The sequence below is a fragment of the Corvus moneduloides genome, chromosome 6, assembly GCF_009650955.1.
Source record: "Corvus moneduloides isolate bCorMon1 chromosome 6, bCorMon1.pri, whole genome shotgun sequence".
In the NCBI taxonomy this organism is placed as follows: domain Eukaryota; kingdom Metazoa; phylum Chordata; class Aves; order Passeriformes; family Corvidae; genus Corvus; species Corvus moneduloides.
In genome coordinates this window covers 47888499-47898369 of record NC_045481.1, presented here as the reverse complement: position 1 = coordinate 47898369, position 9871 = coordinate 47888499, and the positions used below count along the sequence as shown (strand labels likewise).

At 47.3% G+C, this 9871-nt stretch overlaps 1 protein-coding gene across 1 annotated transcript in view; it reads right to left on the bottom strand.

The window, feature by feature from the left end:
• Positions 1 to 1470: 1470 nt before the first annotated feature.
• The window catches only part of CD81 (CD81 molecule), a 33271-nt gene continuing 24870 nt past the window's right edge, over positions 1471 to 9871 (bottom strand). The window contains exons 4-8 of the mRNA XM_032111043.1: positions 9401 to 9475; positions 6673 to 6780; positions 6000 to 6095; positions 5579 to 5668; positions 1471 to 4889 (exon numbers count right to left, since the gene is read on the bottom strand). Of these exons, the coding sequence (XP_031966934.1) occupies positions 4827 to 4889; positions 5579 to 5668; positions 6000 to 6095; positions 6673 to 6780; positions 9401 to 9475 (432 nt within the window). The 3' untranslated portion in view covers positions 1471 to 4826. The remainder of the gene's footprint in view (positions 4890 to 5578; positions 5669 to 5999; positions 6096 to 6672; positions 6781 to 9400; positions 9476 to 9871) is intronic.

Genomic DNA, 9871 nt, shown 5'->3' with positions numbered 1-9871 from the left:
GAGCACAAACAAGCTGCAAGCACTCCATCCGCCCTTCCCCTCACAGTCGGTTATCCACGTGGCCTCACATGCTCCGACATGGCAGGACTGCTGTTTTCCAAGGATAACCCATATCTCCACACAACCTTAAAGGGGCCTGCTTTACTCAGTCCTCTCCCAGTATCATATTCAGCTCATCTGTTTCAAGCACATCAATGCCCATACTCAAACCTGAAGTGCAAACAAAGGGGACTGCATTTAGCCAGGGAAGGTTTAAGATCCCAGCTGTAATTCCAGGCTGAGGTCCCAAGGCACACACCCTGGATGCCAAATACATGCTGTGCTTTGCCAGTTAGTCTCTACTATTGTTTCTCCCCCTCGTACACCAGCCTGGGGCTGACAGTGAGTCACATCAGCTTAATCCTAGCTCCAGAGGCAGGAAGAATTTTATCCCCATCTGGAGCAACAATGCAGTGTCACAATCCAAATGTTTTAAGGCATGAAGCAAACAGCATCACATTCATGGGAAAGCACCTAGAGAGCCAGCTGAGGATGGTATTCCCTGCAGCCCAAATTTTGCTTGAATACAAGAATGAGACAAGCCTGTTCCCTTGGAAGATGTGGCAGAAATTGGTACGCAATGGAAGGAAACAAGATCTGACAACACATCATTAAAAATCCACTAACAAGGGGGAATTGCTTTGTTTCTTTTTTTTTATTGTTTTTAAATATCACTTTTTTTTTCCTTTGCAGAAGTCATTATATCCGACTCCATTAACATTCAGGTAAACAAGTGAAAGAACAACAGATGGGCATGATCTTGTAGCACAGGCAGAGCCGCTGGGAGCAGGGCTTGCCTTTCTTTGCAGCAGCTCAGCCTTGTGCTTCCTCCTTGCTCTCCCTCACCCGCATCCCCTCCCTCTCTGTACCGGTGTGGGCTATGGCTGGCAGGACATTCCTGCTTCGAACACAGCGCAAAGCCCAAGACAGGACAGAGGAAGGCAGGCAGCTGAGGGATCACAGCACCCGGCCTCCCACCCCACTCTCAGCAAGGCTTGCCCCGATGGTGCGGAGGGGCAGGCAGGGGCAGCAACGGAGGCATTACCAGACCATCCACAAAAAGCAAACCAGCCCAGTCCCTGTCCAGATGGCAGCACAGGGCAGTTTGGGCCATTTTTGATCATTTTAGGAGGACCCCCTCGAGTGTGTGCAGTATGGCCACCACACCCACCCCCACCTGCCAAATTTCAGCACAGTCACTCTTTTTTGGAATCCACATTAGCCCCCTTGAGGGGGGGCATAATTGCAGCAGCCACCACTTCTGGCAAGCAGCCTTTTTGCCTTCCCTCAGCACCAGTCCAGATGCATCCTCAGCCTGCCTGCAGGCCCCCCTCCCAGAGGCTGTAAAAACCCATGCTGTTGAAGCCTGGTTCACAAAGCATCCTGGTGTAAGGTTAACTGGTTGTAAAATTGCAGCAGTTCATCACACTATGCACACTATGAGAAATGTTTATTAAATTGATTTTTGTTTCATTTCTTTAAAAAAAAAGGCAGAAAGAAGTTAAACACACTGCTTTGTGGCATGCTCCACAGTATGAAAAAATCCCAAGCATTCAGTTAAGCTGTCAGCGGCTCTGTTTGACCTTTCGATGCGGTCTTTGAACTCAGACCTGGACAGTTGACATTCCTCATCCCCACCTCAGCTCACAGACATTTTCTCAGCTGCCACTAGCTCCAGGAGGGATGCTTCCATGGAGAGGGAGAGGTTTGTATTTACAGCCTACAGTTTCATCCTTTCCTTGCTTGCAGGGTGTGGAGAGGAGCAGTACAGGGTGCCATGTTGCACACACAAAGGTGCAGGTATGCAGGAGAGGTGCTGGGGCAGAGCAGGGGTCCTACCTAGTGGGTTTTCCCCCTTCACCTCAGCCAGCTTTGGGACTGATCAACTGGCAGAAGAGCCCTGTGGCTTTTGGATCCTGAGGGCTTGCAATGGGGTGAGTCCCCTCAGCCCTTCACAGCTCCCCTTCTAGTTTGTGTAAACTCAGGTCCAGCTTCACAGGAGACCCAAGTGGGTAGTTTTCTTCAGAGAGGGTTTCTCAACTACTTCATTGTTCCTAAGCCTGATGGTTCCTCTCTGTCCCTGTTGTCCCAGGGCTGACCCCTCCAGCTGGGGACCATTCCATCAAGGGTGGGGACTCAGCTGGTAACTAAAGAAAGCATTGTCCTCTCCCTGCAAACATCCTTCTGTCCCCACTCCCACAACCCTTGTCTAGCTGTTCCCTTTCTCGAGCACCTTTCCTGCAGCAGCCACAGAAACAGGAGATGGCCCAGGAAGCTGCCTCTGGAGCTCTCCACAATGGCAAGCCACCTCTGAAATGAGCCAGAGGGTGAATTGCAGCCCCTATGGGACACAGCCTGAGCAAACTTCCTGCTCTTCTCCCTCTCACAGCTCTCAGATTCCCTCTCCAAGTACCACTTTCTCCCAATTGCTCCTGCCTGGGACAACTCAAACCGTTAAAAGTACAATGTCTGAGGACACAGCTGACCTGCATCGACACCCAGTCTGTCTTCAAACAGAGCTCCAGTTATGTACACAGCATCAACTGAATACTGAACAATATCAAAAATACGGTATAAGGAAAAGAAAACAGAATTGAAATGCTTAATGGCATATTTATACACATTTACCAACAGTCAACAAAAAAGGTGGCAAGTTACACATCCATTCTGTATGCTGACAATCCTGATGCACATAGATGTAAACACACATGCTTGGATGATGCATATACATATGGCCACATAACAGAGCAGATGACCTGAAGGAGCTACGCTGGGGAGCAGGGGAAGGGGTTACCTACTGCAGAACCTCGTCTCATTCTCAATGTGCACAACATGGACATTCAGGGCAGTGTTGCTTTAAGGCTATTTCTAAGGCTGAACCTTTTCTTGTCCAACCCCACAATATGAAGATCTGTTGAAGCACTTCCTCCTCTTTACCCAGCACAACTTGATATATATATATTTATATATTTACCTATATACTTTTTAAAGGCCCTATATACTAAAAGGCAGGAAGAGGAAAGGGGGGAGTAGAAGGGAAGAAAAACTTCTGAATGGATCAGTTTGCCCCAATGCAGGAATCTTCTATCCTGTAGTGGCAACAGCCATGACAGCCACGTGCAGTGGACAAAGTACTAGTTTAAAATGATTGATGATCACAGGTCTCCCTCCCTATCAGACCTGAAGCTCTTTGTTGTGACAAAGGGGGAGAGTGAAATACTTTAAGAAACAGAAATACTCCTGAAGTGGGGAAAGTGATCACTAATTTAAACTCCTCCCCTTACCTGCTTTCAAGGTGGCAAAAGAGCTGAGAGATACTATAATTTCCAGCTCAAGTGCCCACACGGCTAAGGAAAAGGCTTTGCTTAAAAATATATATCTATAGAACTATACATATAGATCATCTTTTTCGTGACACTCTGATTTTATTACATAGCTCCTGGGTCATTCTCCCCCTCTATCTACATGGTAACAGAGTGGCATATAAAAGAAGCCACATACATTAAAGTGATAACTGAAGTTAACAGATCACAAGAATGTGTTTCAACTGGTGCGATCTAACATGCTAAATTACCTTGATTTTATAAGGTGATCTGCTGTTAATATAACTGGAAGGTCTTAAAAATAACCTTTTTTTTTCATAATCAGATTATTACAATTTCTCAGCAATATTACAGTGTGTGACAACATGCTATAATTAAGAATAATTTCACTGAACAAGAGAGTGATGCAAAGATGAAATTTTAAGCATGTATGCAGATGGTTGGGAACACCCAAGCATCATCCTACAGTACATAAAAGCAGGATTTCTAAAGTCAAGGACATTTTATGTTTTCTTCTATTTTCAATATCATTTCTGTGTGAGCATTAGCTTAACAGTGGAAACTTGGTATAGAACTAGATTCTCCTTGAAACATATGTCTATAATGAAAGGACGTTAAACTGAAGGACATTAAAAAAGTAATTTAATTTTCAGTTTTTTGTATTTGAAAAACTGGGACTAAAATTCACCCCCAGCCACTGACCTTTTAATGTAATGAATCAATGGAAATGAGCCAATTTATAAAGTTATAGCCCCAATAAAAAAACAAAAAACAACACAAAACTGAAAAACATTTTTACTCTAGAGAGTAAAAAAGTTTCAGCATGACTTCTGTTAAGGAGTGACCTACTGATGGAAACAGGCTCGAGAGGAACAATGCCTGTGTTTCCCCTGGGATACATTGCACCCCGGCGATGGAGGTTGTATCCTCTCCCCTCCTCTCTCCCAGGCTTTGGGCAGTCAGCCAGGCTTCCCTATGGACAGCTTGGAAATGCCAGGGAGCTGCGGTGATGGCTGGAAAAGATGAGTACGAATTAACAAAAATGCTAAATTCTGCTTCAGCATCCAATTTAAAAAGTTGGTAAAACCAAGGCAAAGTTTTCTGAGACCGGGCTGCAGCCTTCTCCTCCGTACATCTTCCACCAACGTTACTTCTGAGTTACTGGGGGTGGGGAAGGGGGAGGAAGGACCTGATCTCCTGCTACAGCAGCTTTCCCATCACACAAAACTGATGTGTAACTAACTCAGCCACAAAGATACGGGCAAGTTTTATTTATTTAAAACAAACAAAAAAAAAGTACTTCAAAATAAAAATGATAAGTACTGTATGGTAATACTGGAAGCATTTATATACATAATTTTCTTTGTCTGTTGTTGAAATGTCTCCTGGTCACTCGGTGGCACTTGGGGTCCCCTCTAGCGCCATCCGCCCTGCTCCCCCCTTCCCCTGCCCGGCTCTCACGGCTCAGTAGACAGAGCTGTTCCTTATGCCACAGCACAGCACCATGCTCAGGATCATCTCGAAGATCTGTCAAGGGACACAGGGGCACCAGTGAGGCAACAACCAGCACGATGCAAGAGCTCCCCCATCCCAAGGTCCCCTGCTCCATATTAACACTCTCATGCCAGAGGTAAGGGCAGGGATGCTACTCTTTGTTGCTGTTTTCATATGAAGTTGGCCCATTTGAGGTAAGATGCTGTTCTCCCATCTCTCACTGGCAGCAGTGGTGGTTTTTGGCTTTTTGGCTGCCAGCTACACAGCAAATGCCTCATGATCCCTCCAGCACTATAGCCAAGGCTTTGCACAGATCCTGTGTTACACCCCCACAGCACCTACCCCTCACTAGGGAGAGCAAACCCAATGTGGCAAAGCAAGCAAATCACTTCCCACTGCAGAGCCCAGTGACAAAACATGGCAGCCTGCAGAACAAATGGTTTTGGAGGAGGTTTCAGTGGTGCTCTGCCCTCCTGGCTGGTCTTGCAGGTGGCTCCTGCTCCACTGAGCTTGCCAGGTGCCACCCCTAACACCCCAACTCCCCAGAGGGATGACGAAGCCCTTGGTCTCGCCATGTTCCAGAGCTCTGGGGTACACAGGGCTGGTACTGCATGTGGAGCTGCAGGGGCATCCAGAGGAGAGGGACAGATCCAGCCCAGCTGGAAGAGGACCGGGGTGCCCCAAGGTGGCTTCTCCCTGTCCCACCAGGCTGTCACACTTACCATGATCACAGCAACCACAACCGCAGCAATACCGATCAGGTAGAGCTTCCCGGAGAAGAGCTCATCGATTTTTTTGTGGCAGTTTGTGTTCTGAGGTAGAGAAGCACACCAGTCAGACAGCCTGCTTTCCCCTCATACACCCCTGGCACCCAGAAAGGCAGGTCAGCTTCCCCCCCATTCCTGCTTATGTCCCCATATCCTGGCTCCAGGGCTTCCAACCAGACTTCATTCCTCTGCACCTGTCAGTGGCCTCAAGCAGAACCAGCAAATGAAGAACCAAATGGGAACCTTCAACATCCTACACCATCCCCAGATAAATGAAATCTCTACTCTTTATCTATTTCCCAATAAATCCCTAAATTTCCTTAGCAGCCAAGGTTTCCTGCAGTAGCTGTGCTGGCTGAAGAGCAGCTGTGCCTACCTCAAAAAAGCTTTTCAGGGAGTCCTTTCGGCAGAGGTCGTCCCTCCACACAGGAGTGAAAGTCGCTGTTACAATATCAGAACCACAGCAGTCCAGCTACATGGAGAGAGGAAAAAAGAAACAATGGAGAGCCAACATTAGCAGACAGCAAACACTTATGCAGTGTTCTCCCCACCATTACACATTCTTGAAGCCACCCAAGATTGAGGAAGCATCTTGGAGGGGAAAACAAGGGTGGGGAGTTAAGTCCCCAAACGAACTTTTTTCTTTCCATGCAATGCAGTTGCTTCCTACAATAGTTCCAGACAGATCTGGCATAGATATCCTGGATGAGAGTGAAACCAGCTCTCTCCACAGATATTGTTTCCTGCTGAATGGACCAAGTATCAGGATTAATTCCTCAGAGCTACATTCTTCTTCCATTGAATTTTGCTTAAATCAGCGGTACTAAGGTAAAAGGAAGGCAACTTAATCAGAGTTTGGTCCAGAATTCCCAGTACCATGTGATGAAGAGAATACTGAAGAGAGCACAACTCTGCTTCTTAACATGCAAGAACAGCAAACTTGATAGGCTAAGGCCTGCACGTAGCATCATCTGCTTTAGACTCTGCTTTTCCCATCCATTTTCCTGACCTCCATTATGAATTCTCCAGCATGACCACCACCATCTTACCGTTTCATGAAAAGTCTTCACTACAGCTTTGGCATTGTTTGCATCTGGTTCTCCCATGAGCGCTTGTTGAAGCGCTTGATCATAGAACTGCTTCACGTCTTTGGCTATCTAGGAAAGACACAGAAAAAACTCCCTTTCAGCCAGAGGAGGGGGAGGAGGAGACCTATCCAGCAGATGTGCTTGAAGGCTGGATTCTCTCTAATGGCACTTGCAGTAAGATAAGCAGTTTTTAAATAGATTTGGACCCCATTTGTTTGCACAGGCACATGAAAGAAGGCCTGTCTTTCATAGGGCTCAAGCCCCTCCAGCTGTAGCAAATATTAAGAACCCCATCTACCAGCCAGCAGACTCCAGCCAACACTATCCAAGGGCTCCACGGGCTCTGTCTAGCAGATAAAGACAGCCAAGGCCTGGAGGGTGAGCCACAAGATTTGAGATAGCCTTCAGCCCACGTGGATGTGCTGCTGTGCTCAGGAATGCAAAACCAGCTCATTCTGAACCACACATAGACAAAGCAGGCAGGTAACACATTTCCCACAGAAGCGAGACTCACTGGAAAAGTCAGGAGGAGGTGGGGTGCACAGGCAAGGCTGTCTGGAAATATGGGTACCTCAGCTTATTGAATGGCTCAGAGGGGATTGCAGGAATTTGGGAGAGATTGCACATCAAGGGCTAGTGAGGCAGCTCCTTTGGGTCAGGAGCTTAGGTGCATTCAGATGGATGTAAAATCCTGGCTGGGTCCCTACAGACATCGCTGTCCTGCAAGTGGTTATGTGAGACACCTTATCCATACTCCAACCCTGCCACCTGGCTGATGAACTGCAGCCACCTATGAGGGTTGCTTCACAGTGCAAAAATCTCCTAACTTTCAGGGGAACCGGCCTTGTGACTTCTCCTCTAACATCCTTCAATAACTTGAGAGAGAGATATGAAAGAAGGCCATGCAATAGAAGCAAAAGAAAAACATAAAAGCAAGAAAGGGAGAATGCTTTTCTAGAACATCTGCTCTTGGCAGCACAGGCTGGATTAGCATACGAAAAAAGAAACTGCAGCAAGATGATGCATGATTTCAATCAATTATCCCAGAATTCCTTCATCACTGCTCAAAAAAGTTTGCTTTGGAGGATGATATTCTCCAATCAAACCATTTGATTCTGGTACATAAAAATAAAAAACTTTAAAAGTCCTATTTATTACCTCTCTATTCTGAATCTAAATCATCTCCAAGAAGGCAGGCTGAGGGAGAGAATGTCTCCAGCTCCGTGGAAAAGTGTCCCTTCTGGAAGCACCTCTCTGTGGCTGGGATCATTCAGTGCTTCCCTCCCAGCCTGCATTGCTCCCAACCAAGGCAAGGAGAAGCAAGCCTGCCTTGTGAGCAGAGATTTCAAATAGCCCATTCATCATCAAGGCTGCAAAACCAGCTGATGCCAAGAGACTGCCACCCTTAATTTTAAGCTGCAAAATTAATTTTAGGGGCTGAGGTCATCACTGCTGTACTGAGAAATCCTACATTTCTCAGCTTTATGCTCTGATGGCCAAGCGCTTTCTCCCCACGATGGGACACAACAGCCATGGGGTCCCTCCTTACTCAGCCTTCACTTTTTTTTGCTGTCAGTTGTAGTTGCACATCTTGGAATCGTCAGGATTCACAAACTAACATCTGCAGGAGGCACAGCCCCTCTTGCAGAGGTTAATTAGTTCACTAAAGTTGCTAGGAGACAGCACCCTGCCTGCATAATAATATGTTTAGCCACAGAAGAGTTTATTCCGGTGAAGTCATGCTCTCTCCTGCTGAACGACTACAAGGGTGTTCCCATTCAGGCCTGTGAGCCATTGCCCATATGCATGTGAGAGCTGAGCAGGCCAGCACCTACTTACACAGCTGGCTTACGTCTCTTAGTAAAGTAAACACATTTCCTACTCTGCCAGAGAGTCTAACCTTGGCTTTGAGCACAAGCAGTCCCCTTCCCTCCTCCAAACCCCTGAGGCCCAGTGACCAACACCCAGCCTGCTGCTTGCTGCAGCACAGCCTTGGTTCCCATACCTGGGCAGTTCTGCATTTCGAGACCAAACCTGTGTGTGTGTGAGCACATGTGACCATAGTGAAGGGAAGGTGAGCAGAAACAGAAGCTGAAAAGCTGCAATTTTCAGTTCTACCCTTCAGTTCAGCTCCTCCAGTCAGGAAACTTTATCTGAGCAGTCCCTAGCAGGGTGCCTGGGACAGACACAGGACTTGTACCCCTCACGTGTGCACAGCATACGGATCACAGCAAGCCCAGTGCTGGCAGACAAATGGCCTGAAGCAGGTTATATGATACTGGAGAAGAGCAGGAAGTACCAAGCAATCCCATTAATGCAGGCTCTCCCTGTACGGTACGCCCTCCCTTTGGCACCGAGGAGGTGCAGATGGCTTTCCTTCACAACTTCATGCATGAATCGACTCCCTCTGTGACTGACAGTGTGGCAGCACAGAGGAGACCCAATCGAGACAGGCTATTTTTATTTGAGACATTGCACTACATACCCTAAGGGGCAGCTGCTACCGTGAAATGCTCACATTTAAAGTTCATCAGCCCGGCCAAGAGGAGTGAGGTGGCCTGCCCAGGTCACACCGCTAATCCAAGCCCCTGTTACTCAGACTGGGAACAAAACAGCTCATGCTGGGACCTGCTGTGGTTCTGCCCCAGCCTCCCAGCCCCACAAACAAAGGTTTTAAGAATCGTCTTACTTGGTCTTTGTTGACAAAACCCCAAATTCCAGCCGCAACTTCACAGGCAAACAGGATCACCAGGCAAGTGAAGAACTGCAAAGACAAATCAAGAGAGGGATCCTTAGCGTATCTGCAGCAATTAGGTGGGGAGAGGTGTGGAGCAGCACTTCTACTGACAAATCAGAGCAAGGAGTCATCTGGCTTCAAACCATTTTATCTCTCATACATGCACTGAGCCCAAACACATTATCCTGTAACTCATCACATGCCACCCCATGTCCAGACTTCCCGCTAGGATTGCTGAGCAGGGATTAGCAAAACCTTTCCCACAAAGGGACTGACAGGGGTGAAGATGCCCTGTGTACAACAAAATACATTGCTCCTCTTCATGTACCTGCAGGACCATCCAGACAAGGTTTCTGCTCTGCCACAAATGCTCCGAGGACTGGAGTTGCCATTGCAGGGTTAAAAGCACATTTCAGCTGCTGA